General features: G+C 47.6%; 3 protein-coding genes across 7 annotated transcripts in view; 2 read left to right on the plus strand and 1 right to left on the minus strand.

The window, feature by feature from the left end:
- The window catches only part of LOC309531553 (zinc finger protein 500-like), a gene marked incomplete at its 3' end in the record, with an annotated part of 62668 nt that extends 57025 nt beyond the window's left edge, over positions 1-5643 (plus strand). The window contains exons 6-7 of the mRNA XM_082221145.1: positions 2160-2501; positions 5609-5643. Of these exons, the coding sequence (XP_082077271.1) occupies positions 2160-2501; positions 5609-5643 (377 nt within the window). The remainder of the gene's footprint in view (positions 1-2159; positions 2502-5608) is intronic.
- Positions 1-19099, minus strand: part of LOC309530300 (uncharacterized protein) — a 670922-nt gene that overhangs the window by 299241 nt on the left and 352582 nt on the right. The gene's annotated exons all lie outside the window — the stretch shown is intronic.
- LOC309530339 (uncharacterized protein) overlaps positions 18255-19099 on the plus strand; it is a 120662-nt gene continuing 119817 nt past the window's right edge. For both annotated transcript variants that reach the window (XM_082219218.1, XM_082219219.1), the window contains exon 1: positions 18255-18303. The gene's annotated coding sequence lies outside the window, so the exon portion shown is untranslated. The remainder of the gene's footprint in view (positions 18304-19099) is intronic.

Genomic DNA, 19099 nt, shown 5'->3' on the forward strand with positions numbered 1-19099 from the left:
TTTATGAAGGAGTATTTATTAGAAGAGCAGTCCTAACCATTGGCAACCTTTAGCTTTAATTACGGCCTTCCAATGCCTTCCAATGATATGAACCAAGTTTTTAGTACTGCAGCTGTAATAAAGTGAAACCAAGATTAAATTATTGCCTCTGTTAATTGGACTTTATTGCTGGGTTGCTTCTGACTAACAAGTTTCTTTAGTCGGCTCCATAGATTTCTGATTGGGTTAAAGTTTGGGCTATTCCCAGGCCATTCCGGCAGTGAAATATCTTTATCTTGAAAGCACCTTTTGCACACAGCAGCAACATGACATGGAGCGGAATCCTGTTGAAGTATAAAATAGAATATATATATGTGTGTGTGTGTAATGTTTCCAAGGGGTTGCTCGAGAGCAAGCAGGCAAATATCTCCCTGCTTAGCTGTGAAGCCTTGCTTTTGCTGCCAAAATAAACCTTATCCATCCGGAGCCCCACTCTCCCGTGGCTGACTCAGTCGTTGGCAGAATCCGTGAGTGGGCAGTTCCTAAACTTTCCCCAGCAAAGCAGCTTCTTGACTCCCAGTCTGTGCCTCCCCTCTCTGCGCGGATGTTTTCTGCGCAAGGAGGGTGTGGGTAACAGAGGACCCCTCTCCTCCCCACTTTGCCCAGGCAAGTTGTCCTGGCACTGTCTTGCCTCTTCCGACTCCTGCAGCGCCGCTGCACTGGAGGCATCTTTATTCTCCTCCGTTGAAGAGGAGCTGCTTCCCACGATCCCGGGAGGCACTCTGTAATCCATTTGGCTTTTCCTCTCTCCCTCCCTAACCGAGGGCAGTGCCCTGACAATGTGCTTCAGCATCTGGGAAAAGATCACCTGAGGAACGCTTCAGTGTGGTGTAGTGGTTAGGAGCGGTAGTCACGTAATCTGGGAAACCGGGTTCGTGTCTCCGCTCCTCCACATGCAGCTGCTGGGTGACCTTGGGCCAGTCACACTTCTGTGAAGGCTCTCAGCCCCACTCACCTCACAGAGTGTTTGTTGTGGGGGAGGAAGGGAAAGGAGAATGTTAGCCACTTGGAGACTCCTGAAGGGGAGTGAAAGGTGGGATATCAAATCCAAACTCTTCTTCTTCTTCAGTTTGCGCGCAAGTCTTTCATTTATGCATTTTAGGGCATTTACATCCCCATTAATGATGTAAATTTTGCCCACACCTTTTGCTGCCATACAACCCCAGATCAACACAATATCTGAGTGTTTCGTGGTTGGTGTAATGCAAGTGGATGTAAATCTTATCTGATTCTTCTCCTCGCGTATGTTATGCCATCACTACCAAGCAATGAGATTTGGGTCTCATTGCTCCAAATAACACTGTTCCATTGTTCTGCTGTCCAGTTAACATGGGTTTAATCTTTTCAACCTTTGCTTGTGTGATGACAATGGCTTATTCCTTAGAATTATAACATTTTGACCAGTCCTTGCCCTCAACTTCACATTAAATTGCGCCATGTCATCTTGTATACACCCAGATGATTTTCTTCTGTCATGTAGGGACAGTCTCTCCACTCGTCCATCATCACTTGCCTTTGTGCACCTTTCCCTGCCTTTACCGGTCTGATTTTATAGTGACTGAGTCTCCTGATACCTCTTCAAAAATATGTAATGGCCAGCTCTGGTTAAGTTTTTCCTAATCTTTCATCAGTTTCTTAATAACTGTAGCATTGTTCATTAAACAGTACAATTTTACATCGCTTTCTGGATGACCAGTCAACTCTTTGTGCCATTTCTATAATTTTATTATGTTTTACAAGAACACAAAAAAACCAACCACAAAAAGACACAGAGTCAACCTAAGCAAGTTGTGCTTCCTTTTTCTGGTTATTTGGCTATAACATTAGATAGAATATGGGTAAATGAACAATTTCCGTTGATACATAATTGTATGATATTACTCCAAAAGAAGCAGTGTTATGAGCCATCAAACCTCTGAAATACACTTTTCTGCAAAAGACTTCCACAATTTTGGCCGCTACTCTATAGCAAACAAAGCAGCAGTCAACAACTCAACAAAATATGATAATAAATATGTTGGTTATTGACAAACAACAAAGGTGAGAAACACACACTGAACTCCCTTAATTTCTTCTCCATTTGTTCTTCAGGCTCTAATCCCTTTTTGTCTCCATTGCAGATTGTGATGAAATCAAGAACAAAGGTGACCACGATAAAATCCCCAGAGAGGAGAAGCCACGTGAAAATTTGGAGTGTGGAGAAAGCTGCAGTCAGCGCTCCCATTCCACTTCCCATCAACAAAATATCCTTAGAAAGAAACTCTATCAGTGTGTGGAATGTGGAAAGAGCTTCAATACGAGCTCGGATCTCACTAAGCATCAGAGAATTCATACAGGGGAGAAACCCTATCAGTGCATGGAATGTGGAAAGAGCTTCAATCAGGGCTCCTCTCTCACTAGGCATCAGAGAATTCATACAGGGGAGAAACCTTATCAGTGCGTGGTATGTGGAAAGAGCTTCAGTAGGAGCACCGATCTCACTTCCCATCAGAGAATTCATACAGGGGAGAAACCCTATCAGTTTGCGGAATGTGGAAAGAGCTTCAGTAAGAGCTCCAAACTCACTTCCCATCAAAGAATTCATACTGGGGAGAAACCCTATCAGTGTGTGGAATGTGGAAAGAGCTTCAGTCACAGCTCCTCTCTCACTTCCCATCAAAGAATTCATACTGGGGAGAAACCCTATCAGTGTGTGGAATGTGGAAATAGCTTCAGTACAAGCTCCTCTCTCACTTCCCATCAAAGAATTCATACAGGGGAGAAACCCTATCAGTGTGTGGAATGTGGAAAGAGCTTCAGGAAGAGCTCCTCTCTCACTTCCCATCAAAGAATTCATACTGGGGAGAAACCCTATCAGTGTGTGGAATGTGGAAAGAGCTTCACTGAAAGCTCCACTCTCACTTCGCATCAAAGAATTCATACAGGGGAGAAACCCTATCAGTGTGTGGAATGTGGAAAGAGCTTCACTGAAAGCTCCTATCTCACTTCCCATCAAAGAATTCATACAGGGGAGAAACCCTATCAGTGTGTGGAATGTGGAAAGAGTTTCAGTAAGAGCTCCTATCTCACTTCGCATCAAAGAATTCATACTGGGGAGAAACCCTATCAGTGTGTGGAATGTGGAAAGAGCTTCACTGAAAGCTCCTCTCTTACTTCGCATCAAAGAATTCATACAGGGGAGAAACCCTATCAGTGTGTGGAATGTGGAAAGAGCTTCACTGATAGCTCTAATCTCACTTCCCATCAGAGAATTCATACAGGGGAGAAACCCTATCAGTGTGTGGAATGTGGAAAGAGCTTCAGTCAGAGCTCCAATCTCACTTTGCATCAAAGAATTCATACAGGGGAGAAACCCTATCAGTGTGTGGAATGTGGAAAGAGCTTCAGGAAGAAGGACCAACTCACTTCCCATCAAAGAATTCATACTGGGGAGAAACCCTATCAGTGTGTGGAATGTGGAAAGAGCTTCACTGATAGCTCCTCTCTCACTTCCCATAGAAGAATTCATACAGGGGAGAAACCCTATCAGTGTGTGGAATGTGGAAAGAGCTTCAGTCACAGCCACAATCTCACTTCCCATCAAAGAATTCATACAGGGAAGAAACCCTATCAGTGTGTGGAATGTGGAAAGAGCTTCAGTCACAGCCACAGTCTCACTTTCCATCAGAGAATTCATACAGGGAAGAAACCCTATCAGTGTGTGGAATGTGGAAAGGGCTTCAGTCACAGCTACAGTCTCACTTTCCATCAGAGAATTCATACAGGGGAGAAACCCTATCAGTGTGTGGAATGTGGAAAGAGCTTCAGTCACAGCCACAATCTCACTTCCCATCAAAGAATTCATACAGGGAAGAAACCCTATCAGTGTGTGGAATGTGGAAAGAGCTTCAGTCACAGCCACAGTCTCACTTCCCATCAAAGAATTCATACAGGGGAGAAACCCTATCAGTGTGTGGAATGTGGAAAGGGCTTCAGTCACAGCTACAGTCTCACTTTCCATCAGAGAATTCATACAGGGGAGAAACCCTATCAGTGTGTGGAATGTGGAAAGAGCTTCAGTACGAACTCGGATCTCACTAAGCATCAGAGAATTCATTCAGGGGAGAAACCCTATCAGTGTGTGGAATGTGGAAAGAGCTTCAGTAGGAGCACTGAACTCACTTCCCATCAGAGAATTCATTCAGGGGAGAAACCCTATCAGTGTGTGGAATGTGGAAAGAGCTTCACTCACAGCTCCAATCTCACTTCCCATCAAATAATTCATACAGGGGAGAAAACATATTAGTGTGTGGAATGTGGAAAGAGCTTCTGGAGGAGCTCCAATCTCACTTTCCATCAAAGAATCTATACAAAGGTCGGAAAAACCATTAAACATCTTTAGGAACCAGACAAACCTCCACCTTTGGCTGATTAACATCGGTTTTGTGTTTTTATCTTGTGTTTTTATGTTGTAACATTCCTGAGACCTGTGGGTGTAGGGACTAGGCGCCAACTCTTAAAGCCCATGAGGTCTTTGTCCCCCAATAAAATATTTGAGGGGGCCACGCCCCAGGGTTTCCCCCCCAAACACAACCTTTTATTCTTCCACAACTTGCCGTACAATTTCTCTTTGAATTTGCCCTCAATAAATAAATAAATAAATAAATAATGTACAATGGTCACAAGAAAATCAAAATACAAGAAAATACAAAGGTGGACAGGTCCCATATTTGCAGGCCAAACGCAAAAGTTGCTTTGAAGCAGGGTTTCCCAAACTTTGGTTCCCAGCAGCTCCTGGACTACAGTTTCCATCATCCCTTCCCATTAGTTCTGCTAGCTAGGGATGATGGGAGTTGTAGTCCAAAAACAGCTGGAGACCCATGTTTGCTCTAAAGGGAAGGAAGGCTGGCCCTGTGACACCCTCTGCTGGCTAAATGAAATTTATAGATCACAAAACTGAAGTTTATCGGCACTTGAACCTCTAAGGAGCTTCTAGGTGTTTTCTGCACCACCTAGAGTACCCACAGAATTGTGGCTTCTACTGACAACACACATAGGAGAACAAATGAAAGACAAACACAATGGACAGGAAAAAACCTTGAAAGGATGATACCAAATGGACACAGGTAGGGGAGATGGAATGCTAGAAGTGTTCTCCGGGGCAAGGGGAGCTGCTGGAAATTGAACTACGGGCTCAAAATATTACTTTTTAAAAAAAATCACTGCCATTATAGGCATTGCCATTCAAATGATGTGCATGTATCATGTGATTGATTGTGCAAGGAGGGCCTTACCTGGCCCCCCACCAATATTTTATTCAAGTCAGCATCACGGCTTGAGAAGTTCAGGATGTCTGAATGCAGGGGTCAGGACACCCATGGAGACAAGTTATGTGAAACATAGTCAGCAAGTAGAATGCGCTGAGTTCAAAGATGCTGAGATCTTTCAGTCAGCTCTGGGTAGTCTGTTGTATCTGTCCCAGTGGAGCAGACCGGACATTGCTTTTGCTACCAATCTGCTCAGCAGGGAAGCTACAAACCCGAGTGTGAGTGCCTGGAATGGTATCAAGAGGGTGTTGCGTTATCTGCAGGATACCAAGGATTTCTGTCTCAAGCTGTCAGCTAAGGGTGATGGCTAGCTGATGTGCAGGACAGATAGCGATTGGGCAAATCTGGCTAACAGGAAGTCCGTATCTGGGATGGTGGTAAGGTTTGGGGACTCTTTGGTTGGGTGGAAGTCCCGGTGTACTGGTCCCGGGGGTTAATCAAGAAGAAGAAGAAGAAGAGTTTGGATTTGATATCCCGCCTTTCACTCCCCTTCAGGAGTCTCAAAGTGGCTAACAATCTCCTTTCCCTTCCTCCCCCACAACAAACACTCTGTGAGGTGAGTGGGGCTGAGAGACTTCAAAGAAGTGTGACTGGCCCAAGGTCACCAAGAGGCAAGGTCCAGCCCATGGTTGAGGAAGCAATATGAAGGCAGTCCATAAAAGTTGAAGCTGGGTGCAGGGCAGGGTTCAGGCAGCGACTGACAACCACCAACGTTGCTCCCGCAACTTGGGACTGGGGCTGGCTGGCTTTTATATGTCCCAAGGCATAGGGTGGCCCTGATCCTCAGGTGACTCGCTTCTCCTGGCCTGGAGGCGAGCACTCCTCCTGCAGGAACTTAGTTCCCTCTGCCTCTCTGCCCTGAGTCTCTGCAGCTCAGGAGAGGCTGGAGGGTTACCGGACATAGAGGCAACCCCAGCTTCCTCTGACGGGGCTGAGAGTGGAGCACCTGCAGGCAATGGGTCCTCCATCACCTCAGGAGCCAGAGCAGACTCAGCTGGTGCCTGTACCTGAGGATCCAGCACACTTGAGGACCCTTCAGGCTCATGCCTCAGCCCTGGCTCAGCTGGTCCTGGAGGCGGGGAATCCTGTTCAGGTTGGGATTCCTTAGGTTCAGCATCTGAATCTGCATCCCAGGCTATCACACCCGGAAGCAAAGTCTCATTGCGCTTTCCTTTACTGAAGCTGAATTCAGTGCGCTGTCTGAGCTTTGCAGGGAATTGGAATTCTATGTTTGTTTGGTTCAAGAAATCTGCAGGGATTGTTGTTTGCCTGTCACGGTGTGGGAGGACAATCAACCCTGTCTGAAGTTGGCAGAGTCTGGGCAGTTTAAGGCCAGAACCAAACACCTAGACATGCGTTTCCAGAATGTGTGTCAGAGTATCCAGTTAGGCTTGGGGAGATTGCAGTACTGTTCAAGCCAGAAGAACCTGGCAGATGGGGTCATGAAACCTTTGAGCTTTCAGCATCATGGGGAGTTCTGTAAAGGTCTGTGTTTGGGGTAAGTGGTGAAACTTACGAGCCCCCAGCAGTGCAGGACGAGAGGGGGTGTGATGGGGAATCGGAGCTTACAGGGTTAACAGCTCAGAACCCATCGTCCTGCCTGTTCTGGGGAGGAGCTGTCTCCAACTTCTGGAGAAGCTGTTTTTTTGTTCTGTCTGACTTTCGCTTTTGCTGCCAAGCAAGGAAGCAAGATAACTGCTGTCTCGGAAGGTTTGTTTATTTTTACTGTTCTGCTGTAAATAAAGCTGCTAGTTTAGAACAACAGCATGTGGACTCTTTATCTTCTGCAAGCTTATACACTAAGCGGCTTGCGCTGTGCACACTCCGCTACAAGTCCAGAAAGCTGAATGGAACACAGGGAAGTGTGCCAGACTCCACAACACTTTGCACCTCCAAGGAGTCTTCACCCAACTGGTGGATCAGACCCTTCTTGATGTAAATATGGTGAACCAGTTCCATCTTCCACAACGGTTTGCCTTAGCCTTTGTACTGGAACAGCTAGTGACCACATCTGCGCAGATCATCCTGGTGTTTGGACTCTGACCAAACTTCTCACAGGAAAAACTTCCACTGCTTCCAACACAGCAGTGCCACCTGCTGGTTGCAGTGATGCTTGGGATGACGTGGCAGCCAACTCCCCTTGCTCCTCCTGCTTTGGAGATTTCACCCCCTGAACAGGAAACACCCCCCTCGTGCACTCTTCCTCCAAAAACCTCCCTTTTGTGGAGCTTTCGGTTTCAGGAACACATCCCTGCATGGTCTGGGGTACTGTTTCAGCTTTCCCCGGGGTGTAACTTCTGGCAGTCTGCTCAGCAGCCCCCGCCATCTTGAAGTGTCCATCATGTGATGCAGCTTTAAGTCCTAGTACACCAGTCACCTAAAATTGCTGATGTGTTAACCAAGCTAAATCTGATGGATGCTAATCCTGTAGACACACCAATGACGACAGGTTATCAGGTAGATGACACTGAAGGAGCATTTTCGGGCACTACACTGTACAGAAGTGTGGTAGGCAAACTAAATTTCATTGCCAGATGTTCAAGACATGACATTGCAGTTAGCTGTAACTTGCTAAGCAGACAAGTCAACAATCCTACATGTTAAGGATTGGAAAGCTCTGAAACACATAGCACACTATTTGAAAGGCACTATGCATTACAGACTGACATTTAACAATCAGAAGTCTGGTGGTCTTGAGATATTTGCTGATGCGAGTTTTGGAAGTGACACTGCAGACGGGAAAATCACATCTGGAGTTTGCTATATGTACAACCAGGGTCTATTTGATTGATCGTGTATGAAGCAAACAACAGTAGTTTAAGTTCTTGTGAAGCTGAACTGAATGCATTGTTTTATTCACTTGTGGATTGTGAATGGTTGCAGGGGCGCCGACTTATAAACAATATTGGGGGAGCCCGCGAAAGCTCACGAATAATAAATAAGCTCATGAATATGCAGATAAAGTGGCGGCGCCTCCTCGTGAGCGAATAGGGGAGAGCGTGCTGTGCCTATTAATCAGCTCCGAAGGAAATTGGGTGGAGCTTTTGCTCGGGAGGGAGGGCAGGAGGCATGCAGCCCGACCCTGTGCATTTTGGGCTGGGGGAGGGGCGGCGGTGGCGCTCTGCTGGAGGGGCGCCCGAGATTATTGGGGGGCAAAGCCCCCCCAAACGAATTTTTGAGGGGGCTCGGGCCCCCTCAGGCCCCATGGAGTCGGCGCCTATGAATGGTTGTTACAGTTGTGTAAAGACATGAGAATTCCTGTCAAATGTCCAATTCAGATTATGACTTCTGAAGGTTGTAAGCAAAGCACGAAGCACTTGCAATTGAAGCTGCAACATACTAGAGAATGTGTTGAGAAAGGACTCGTAACGGTGTCCTACATGCCAGGTAATGAAATTCCTGATGATTTATTGTCCAAGGTTGTTCCGAAGGATCAACACTGTACCTATGTACAGAAATTGGGTTTGTACTGATAATGTACTGACACGCTGCCCAGTGGTGTTCACAGAAAGGGGGAGGATGTTAGTTTATGTTTCTCACTGTGCAGCTGTGTGGAGTCCCAGGACTCTGTTTAGATTCCAGAGACCTTGCAGTCTCACGGGAAAAGGGAGACAGGATGTGACGTTAGTGGTTTCCTGTTTCCTTAGTTCCTTTGTTCAGTTGCTCTCTGCTTTCATAAAGAGAGGATGTCTTTTCTGTTCTGCATAGTTTCGAAATAAAACTCTTTACAATGTAGCCAAACCTCTCGTCTCTTCCCTGTGCTGGGAACCCTGCTGGATAGAATGTGCTTGAGGCCTTATCAAAGGCTCAGTTCACTAAACACGTTGGAGGCGATTTCAAAGGCTCAGCTCAGAGGAAGATGAGGCCTTATCGGCTTGGCCGAACGGAGATTCTGACAAAGATTCAAAAAATATTTAGGGGTCTGCGTACCCCCAGGAAAAAAGCACTGGATCTAACCATCATCTTTCTTTTTTCTTTTACAAACATTTTATTGGTTTTGAATGAATCATAGAATTATAGAGTTGAAAGGGACCCCAAGGGACGTCTAGTCCAGCCCTCTGAACACAAGAAACTCAGCTAAAGCATTCATGACAGAATGAACCACGCACATCACAAACACAATAACAACAGTTATGTAGAAGTGTCCACGTACTGTTCGAGTAGGAACCAAGACGGGTGACCAGTGCAATGAATAAATGTTTACTCCCAGCATCTAGTGCTTAAACCAAAGGGAAGCACTATCTCCATATTGGTGCAGTGGGAAGGGGGTGGGGGTGGGGAGACTGCCTGTCTAAAGGAAGAAGAAGAAGAAGAAGAAGAAGAAGAAGAAGAAGATGAAGAGGATGAGTTTGGATTTGATATCCCGCTTTATCACTACCCTAAGGAGTCTCAAAGCTGCTCACAATCTCCTTTCCCTTCCTCCCCCACCACAAACACTATGTAAGTTGAGTGAGGCTGAGAGACTTCAGAGAAGTGTGAGTAGCCCAAGGTCACCCAGCAGCTGCATGTGGAGGAGCGGGGAAGCGAACCCGGTTCACCAGATTACGAGTCCACCGCTCTTAACCACTGCACCACGCTGGCTGATGTTGTTTCATTCCTCCTCTTTTTTTTGTTAGAGTGTATATTAATTTCCCAATAAAAAACCTCCAATTAACATATCAAATCATAATCCAATAAAAATAAAAAACTAAAATAAAAAAGATCAAATTGTCTTCCGAATTGTAATTTTGATTTTACGACTTCCCATAGCCTGAACCTCGAAGCATATCCAAATCTCAGTCCTGCTTCTCATTTCATTCCCCTTCTAACAACTCTGCTGTGTTGTGTCAAATGTCCATACAGGTTTATATGCCATCTTTGATCAATCCTGCCTGCAGTTGTTGGTCCACCCTGAAGCTCCAAATGCCTCATGGAATCATAGAATCATAGAGCTGGAAGGAAACCCCAGGGGTCACCCAGCCCAACCTAATGCATTGTTGGAATCACCGCTGAACAATCCCTGGTGGGTGGTCCTCCGACCTCTGTTTAAAAATCTCCAACGAAGGAGAGTCCACCACCTTCCGAAGTCTGTTCTCCCATCAAACTGCTCTTACTGTCAGAAAGTTCCTCCAAATGTTTAGTTGGAATCTTCTTTCATGCCATTTGAATCCAACCTTCTGGAGAAGCAGGAAATAAACTTGCTCCATCTTCCATGTGGCAGCCGTTCAGATAGCTGAAGATTACTATCATATCCTCTTTTCCAGGTTAAACATACCAAATTGCCTCAGCCATTCCTCATAAGGCTTGGTTGTTCTCCTGTTATATACATTCCAGAGTTAGACAAAAAAGATTCATACACTTTCTGATACTGAAGAACCACCTGCTTCCATAAAAGATTGCCTATAAATGATCATACCTGAGCTATCTGGAGTCAGTCATACTGAGGACCCCTCAGCTGGATCCACAAAGGTTATTATAAGATGGGTTAGCACCACTCAATAAGGTCCTGAACATAGAACAACCCCCTGGATGTCCACCCCTTGTACTGGAGATATTTGTTTTGATCATGAAAATCCAGAAATGGAATTAGTGGAGATTTCTGAGGACCTACAGTATTCCTCCATCTCTTCCATGTTTCTCAGGTTGCACACAGAAATGACATATTTATATTGTTCTGTATGTAATACTGTAATAGACTGCTTTAACAAATGATGGTCAAGTTTCTTTCCTAATTTTAATCATATCTCTGGCCTAATAAAATCTGGAACTTTTGATGCCATGTTATTCTGGGTTTCCAGTCCTGAAAAAGCAGGGATTTATTCAGTGGTGGTGACCCTTTTTCAGCCTCAGGGCCATATTTTCTTATCAAAAGCTTTCTGGGAGCCACATCCCAGAGGTGGTTGTGGCAAAATGGGTGTGGTCAGACATATACCCTATAGGAATACTCGTCTCTACAAATTTGCTCATACACATTTGCTCCTGCACATGACTGTGGCATGATGGGAAGCCTCGCTGCTAAGCTTTGCTTCTGTACATGATGCTGCACAAACCGTTCTTAAGACATTCTCTCATCATCCCAGAATGTTCAGTTAAGTTTGAGGTCATGAAAACATTACACTCTGACCTGTTCTTAATGCATAGTTGACCACGTCTATTGGAAGGTAATTGTTTAAGTCTTGGTATATTAATCATTAGTTATACTTAAATTAGGAGGTTTTCGTGCCTGTCTAGTTCTGTGCTCCCTTTTCCAGCCTTTAATCTATTGGTGATTGATGCCTATATGTAACCTTTGCTTTGTACTTGTGCTAACCAATCAGCAACCAGCACATACGTGGCAATGCATGTAATATTCAATGAAAGAGACTCCTCGAGACATGCTTGAGAGGTGCCTCCCACATGACGCTCGCTACTCGTCTGTCGTTTATTCCAACCCAACAATACCCCTCTTCATCCAGGCAACCCAGAACAGTTGTCATAGTTCCAAGACAGATGGCAGTTGGGTAAAATCACTTGGGGAGAGTGCAGAATGGGGCCAGTGAGGGATGTGGCCTGGGCAGGGTCCTGAGGGCAAGACAGAGCTGCCAGGAGGCCTGTACAGTGGTACCTCTGGTTATGAATGCTTCTGGTTACGAACGCTTCAGGTTACGAACTCCGCTAACCCTGAAGTAGCTGCTTCTGGTTGTGAACTTTGCCCCAGGATGTGAATGGAAATTGTGCACAGGAGGTGTGTGCGCAGTGGGAGGTTCCATTAGCGAAAGTGCGCCTCAGGATAAGAGGTTTAAGAACGGACCTCCGGAACGATTTAAGTTCGTAACCAGAGGCACCACTGTATTCAGTTTTGAGGTATGGGGTTGGGGGGGGGGATTCTCATTGTGATTTCAAGAACGGAGCCTCATACTAAATCCCCAATCAGTAGGACTTCATTCAGTAATGCATTACATTTCCATTAGGACACAGACTATACAGCATAGGCAAAGTATGCATAATCTTAGCTGTTCATCCTTTACACAACCACTTTCTGCCTCGTCTGCACTTCACCATCTCTCATCAAGCCATAGTTCATGAAAAACACTTACCCAACCCATTTGATTTTAGTATCTGTGTCAGAACCCTCCTTGTACCTTATCTGGAGTTGTTTTTCTCTTTAACAATCGGCCATTAATTTCCCCTTTAACTGGTTTTTACTAGTCTTGTGGTCAGTTCCCATTCCTGTGTATGTTACGCTGGCCTCACTTATTAATGGGCCTAACCTGGGTCATTTTTTCGGCCAGAACTTGCTGGAACTCAGTTCTGGCCCCTCTTGGGTGGGTGCCATTGCCATCCTAAGAAAACGAGGGAGGTATTCTGAAACTTCTTTTTCTAGAAAAATAGCACCGGACCTAACAGTTGCCCTACCTCAGTTCCCCATTCTTTTAAAAAATAAAAATCTGACCATTTATATTCATCAATGCATACAGGTATCACACTGTTTTATTCTCTGCCTTCCAACCCACCTATCTGGTATTCTCTATCTGTTGTCTCTTTCAAGCTACCTTCTGTTCCACTCTTCCCAAGTCTGCTGGAGATGTAGAATGATAGAGAATCCTAAGCCTGGAGGTGGGATTGGGGTCCGCTCTCCACAGTCCCCCTGACTCTGTAACCTTGGAAGAGATGCTCCAGGTCTGGGCAGTTTGGATGCCATGGGAATTGGGATGGAACAAAGCTCTTTCTACAGTGAAACAACCCCTGAGATGTCCACCCTAGCGCCTCCACAGAAACACTATACATTTTATTTATATCCCGCCCTCCCCAGCCGAAGCCGGGCTCAGGGTGGCTAACAACAATAAAACAGTACAACAGTACAACACAACAGAACAATCTAAAATCATTCATTATAAAATTCAACCAGAGTGTAGGATGGAGGGGCTCACAGCACTGACACCCCCAGCAGGTCTGGCTTCTCCATCTGTCGCAGCTTTGGCTCCGGCACAGAGGAAGCCGGTCTCTGGGTCTCCCACAACTGTCTCTGGGTCTTGCTTTCCTAGCTAGACAGCCCCCCCCCCATTAGCCTGGGTTGCCCCCCCCCCTTGCTGCAGTTCTTGCAACCCAGCTCCTTCTTTGGAGATGCTGAGGAGGACACTCAAGTGGCCAGAGAAGGCCCTTGTCTTGCCAAGAAACTTGTCTGTGGGAATCGTGCATCCATAATGCTATGGAAAGGGTGAATGTCTTCTAGAATTCTCTGGTGTCACCAGAAGAGGAAGCCGTTCTTTTCAGTCAGGTCTGTTCTCAGCTGCAGAGGATGAGTAGCCTTGGGAGTCTCTTGGGGAGATGGAAGTGATGAAAGGACTGAATCCATGAGGGAAAGCTACTTGCTCTGAGATGGGGGGACCTTCGGGCAAAGGCCAGCAGAGAAGAGATGCTGTTGACTGCTGGTTTCTGTTCCTCCCCACTTTCCCAAAGGGCGTAACATCGGAGGTCCTGTGGGTGGAAAGAGCGTCTCAGGGTCAGGGGCCAGTCAGGACCAAAGCGGCCCTCAGCTGCCTCCACCACAGAGTCCCTGGCTCTCGTCTATATTATTGCACTTTATGTGTTGTTTATGTGCAAGATAAACATTTGATATTGTGATAAGAATATATAGAAGAGTATTGTTTATATGAATGCACAGCCCGTTACGTCTTGTGTGTTTGTCCATTCCAGGAACAGCATTCCTGACCCAGATTTTCACAAGAAGTCCCTCAGATGATTCCCCTTTCAAACAGGATACGTGAACCTAGGCCAGTAGGGTACTCCTCTCTGGCAGACGGACAACCCCGTCCCCAAAGCCCCTCCCTCCCCCACCTCCCCATCACTCACCAAGATGGCTTGGGCCGCCTCCTGCTTGGAGCCGTTCTGGGTTCAGAGCCCCCTGAGCTGAGCTGCCTGGCAGTTCTGAATCACCTCCGGCAGGTACAGCTGATCTTCCTCCAGCATCTGAAAGGCAAAAGTCAGGCTGTCAGTTCCTCACGAAGGGAGGGCTTCTCCACATCCAAGAGTGCAGAGTGGGGGGCAAGGAGGGCAGGTCTGAGTCCCTGATCTGGTTCTCCCTAATTATTATTATTATTATTTATTATTATTTGTACCCCACCCATCTGGCTGGGTCTCAGCCTACGTACCAGATGGAGCTGATAAACAGCTGCCCTGGACACAGATTTGACCTGTGCCTCCATGGACAGCTGTGAGTCCAAAATGACTCCCAGGCTGCGCACCTGGTCCTTCAGGGGCACCGTTACCCCATTCAGGACCAGGGAATCCTCCACACCTGCCCGCCTCCTGTCCCCCAAAAACAGTACTTCTGTCTTGTCAGGATTCAACCTCAATCTGTTAGCCGCCATCCATCCTCCAACCGCTTCCAGACACTCACACAGGACCTTCACCGCCTTCACTGGTTCTGATTTAAAAGAGGTAGAGCTGAGTATCATCCGCATACCGATGAACATCCAGCCCAAACCTCCTGATGATCTCTCCCAGTGGCTGCATGTAGATGTTGAAAAGCATGGGGGAGAGGACAGAACCCTGAGGCACCCCACAAGTGAGAGCCCAGGGGTCTGAACACTCATCCCCCACCACCACTTTCTGAACACGGGCCAGGAGGAAGGAGCGGAACCACTGTATGACAGTGCCCCCAGCTCCCAGCCCCTCAAGACAGTCCAGAAGGATGTTATGGTCGATGGTATCAAACGCCACTGAGAGATCCAGCAGAACCAGGAAACAGCTCTCACCTTTGTCCCTAGCCCGCCGGAGATCATCAACCAGTGCGACCAAGGCAGTTTCAGTCCCATGATGAGGCCTGAATCCCGACTGGAAGGGATCCAAATGGTCCACTTCTTCCAGGCGTGCCTGGAGTTGTTGTTGGGAAACTGCCAGGGAGATAACGTCCATCATGGCCCCCAAGTTATTCAGCAACCACTCGCTCAGTTACCTTGCCCAAGAATGGAAGATTTGAGGCTGGGCAATAGTTGGCCATATTGGCAGCATCTAAAGATGGTTTTTTAAGAAGCGGTTTAATAACCACCTCTTTCAGCAGGTCTGGGAAGGCTCCCTCACGGAGGGAAGCATTCACCACCCCACGAAGCCCATCGCCCAGTCCTTCCCGGCTAGCTTTTATAAACCAGGATGGGCAAGGATCAAGGAGACAAGTTGTTGGTTTCACTCATCCAAGCAGCCTGTCCACATCCTGGGGGGTAACAGACTGGATTTGATCCCACACAACTTGACTAGACAGGACTCTAGCACTCTCCCGCCCTGGCCCTGCTCCCACGGTGGAGTCTACTTCTTCCCGAATTGAGCAATTTTATCTGCAAAAAACTTTGCAAAATCATTGCAGGAGATCATGTGGCCCGTATTGGGCCCCGATGTCGCAGGTGGTTCCGCTAAATTGTGAACCACCTGAAAAAGTCTCCTGCTGCTGTTTTCTGCAGATGCAATAGAGGCAGCTATCGCCACTTGGTAGGCTCGATGTTGAGCTCTAACCTGTGTCTGCTCAGATTCGGAATGAGTTATCCGCCACCGGCGCTCTAGCCGTCTCAACGATTGTTTCATTGCCCTCAGATCCGTGGAAAACCACGGGGCTGTCCGGGCTCCATGCAATCGGAGAGGGCGCTTCGGAGCCAAACAGTCAATAGCCCTGGTTAACTCCACATTCCAGCGGGCCACCAGGGAATCAGCTGAAAAGCCATCAACATGGAATAAAGCATCCCCTACCACTCTCTGGAAACTATTTGGATCCATTAAGTGGCGGGGGCGGACCATCCGAATTGGTTCCACCTCCCTGCAGAGGGGATGGGTCGCAGAGAAGTCCAGTTGCACCAGGAAGTGATCTGACCATGGCACTTCTTTCGTTTCGCTTTTACTTAGTGTCAGATCACCAACATCCATAGAGGTAAACACCAGGTCCAAGGCATGTCCGCGGCTATGGGTTGGGCCAGACTTATTCAGGGACAGCCCCATGGAGGCCATGCTTTCCACGAAGTCCCGAGCGGCCCCTTGTAAGGTCGTGTCGGCATGGATGTTAAAATCCCCTAGGACAACCAAGCTAGGTGTCTCCAGGAGAACATCCGCCACAACCTGAAGCAGCTCGGGCAGGGAATCCTTGGTGCAGCGGGGAGGTCGGTACACCAAAAAGAATCCTGTACTGCCCCTATTGCCCAACTTCCAGAACATGCACTCAGAGAACTGGGTCTTCCCAATAGGACGCCTGGTGCAAACTAATGACTTCCTAAAAATCACTGCAACCCCCCCTCCCCGCCCGCATGACCTGGGTTGCTGTGCGTAAGAGAAACCTGGTGGACAAGCAGCGACAAGGACAGGCCCATCTGCTTCATTCAACCAAGTCTCTGTTACACATGCCAGGTCAAGTCCTCCATCCATGATCAAGTCATGGATGTCAGTGGTCTTATGAATCATTGACCTGGCATTGCACAGCAACACTTTCAGGTCATGTGGGTATCCCTTGCTGATTCTAGTATCCATCCGGTCAGGACCAGACCCGGAGGCAGGGATAGTCCTCAGACAACGACTAAACCTGCCTCCTCTATAATGCCATGGTCTTGTCTTAGCGTAACTCCTCCTCCTACCCGTGATCACTGAGATCGGTTGTCCCAGTGCATCCCCTCCTGTGGAACATGCCCCAGCCATTTTGTTGGCTGCGACCCACTCCCCAGCAGCCCTGACCCCTTCCCTTAAGAACAAAATAACACTTAAAAAAACAAAAACAAATAAAACAATACGAACAAAAAACAATAAAAATTACAAAAACATAAAATCAAACAAATTCCCAGGCCCAATAAATATCCATCCCCCCCACCCCCCCAAACATACAAAAAATTCAAGAGAAATTTTTTAAAACATTTTAAAAGGAGGGACACCCCAGGCCTTGGGGCCCAATCCTGGCCTCCTTCAACCAGAATGTGGCTCCCCAGGCTACCAAGATGGTCAATATCTGGTTCCACTCCACCCTTTTAAAATTAAAATAACAAAATGGATCCCAACTTTCAGAGTATGTAAATCACATGAGTGGAAAGACCGCTGCTCCACTCGCAGAAATAGGACTATGCTTCCTTCTCCCACCCTTGAAGTAAACGTCTATGTAACGAAAGAGAATTGACCCAAGTCTGCCTTCCTCCGCCATCCTCAGCTTCGCTCTTCAAGCCAAAAGACAACACTTCCTGTAGTGATCAGGTGGGATTGCTATGAGGATTTATAACAAATATAGAGTAAGCCTTCTGTGTCAGCAATGAAAGCATTGCCATGACTGGGTTTAAACTATTTTCATATGATTCTTGATCAGTCCACACCTCTGCATCCCTGTTCCATTTCTCTTTCTTCACAAGTCACGTACCCACTCAGACAGGCAGGCGTCCTGGGTCATCAGAGACAGGGGGCAGTTTCTTTGCTGTAGCTTTTCTGATATGTTAATCTTAGGATGTTAATCTTAGGGCCAGGAAACAGGTCTCACATAAAGGGGATAATGATCACTGTCCTCCTGGCCATCCTTCTTATCATATGTATTGATTGTTTAGGACCCACTTGGGCAGGCGTACAGACGTTTGGTCTGTAACACGTGGATCATCAGTCTGCGTCTCACGTGTTCTGTGTTTTAAAGGTCTCTGAGATCTCTTGATGAAGGGAGGGAGATGCTCAGAGTCCAGCCAAGAGCCTCACCCCCAAAAGGATATCCGGGCATTGGCGTAGCCAGGGGGGCAGCTGCCCCCCTTAATCCATTAAAAATAATAAGAATCTGAGGTTCTGCCAAGCGAGAGAGGGCTGAGCTGGAGGGACTCGGCTTGGCAAGGGTTAAAGGGAAGTGAGCTGCCTTCCTAGAGAGGCCAGGAAGCAAGGGGGGGCAAGTCCTCCAGAGCCAAGGCCCCTCCCTCCCCAGTCCTTTCCTGCAAGGAAGTGGGGGGGGGGTGTTGCTTGGTGTCTCTGCTGCAAGGGCTGCCTCGCTCTCCCCTCCTGGGATCTGGTGAGTCTCCTCTCTCTCTGGGATCTGGTGGGGGTCCCAGGGCTGCAGCAGGGGAGGGGGCCAGGGGGGGGACCCCAAGTCAGGGAGGAGAGGGTCCTGCCAGGGAGGGGCCAGGTCTGCCACGCTCTCCTTCCTGCAGATCAGAGGATCCCAAACTCATTTGCCCCCCCCCTTCAGAAAAGATCTCCCTTCTTCAAACAAAGGAGTCCCTGGGACTTTAACTCTGTGTGACGTCGCTCAGCCTCATTGCACAACAGAGGAAACATCTGCAAATGGTTTTCCAAACTGGACGAGGAGGTGGACTAGCCCCCCCCCCCAAAAAAAAAGGTGGGAGAGGAAGGCCAGGAATAAAGAGAGGGATCCCAGTTTCCCAGAGTTTGGCTGCTGCATTGGGGACCAGTTTCCCAGTGTCTCCCAGGGCAGCTCCCCACGGAGGCCACTGCAGCAATCCCCTCGCACCCAGAGCAGGGCATCCCAGGACCACATCCTCTCTCTCCCAAAGGGATTGTTGCTGGAAATGGGCGCTGCTCCTCCCTGAGCCTCCAGGGACCTGGGCATCAATGGCTATGTGTGTGAAGCTATCTACCTCTCTTTTAAATCAGAACCAGTGAAGGCGGTGAAGGTCCTTTGTGAGTGTCTGGAAGCGGTTGGAGGATGGATGGCGGCTAACAGATTGAGGTTGAATCCTGACAAGACAGAAGTACTGTTTTTGGGGGACAGGAGGTGAGCAGGTGTGGAGGATTCCCTGGTCCTGAATGGGGCAACTGTGCCCCTGAAGGACCAGGTGCGCAGCCTG

This window comes from Podarcis vaucheri (assembly GCF_965113315.1).
Source record: "Podarcis vaucheri genome assembly, chromosome: 4".
NCBI classification, from domain to species: Eukaryota; Metazoa; Chordata; class Lepidosauria; order Squamata; family Lacertidae; genus Podarcis; species Podarcis vaucheri.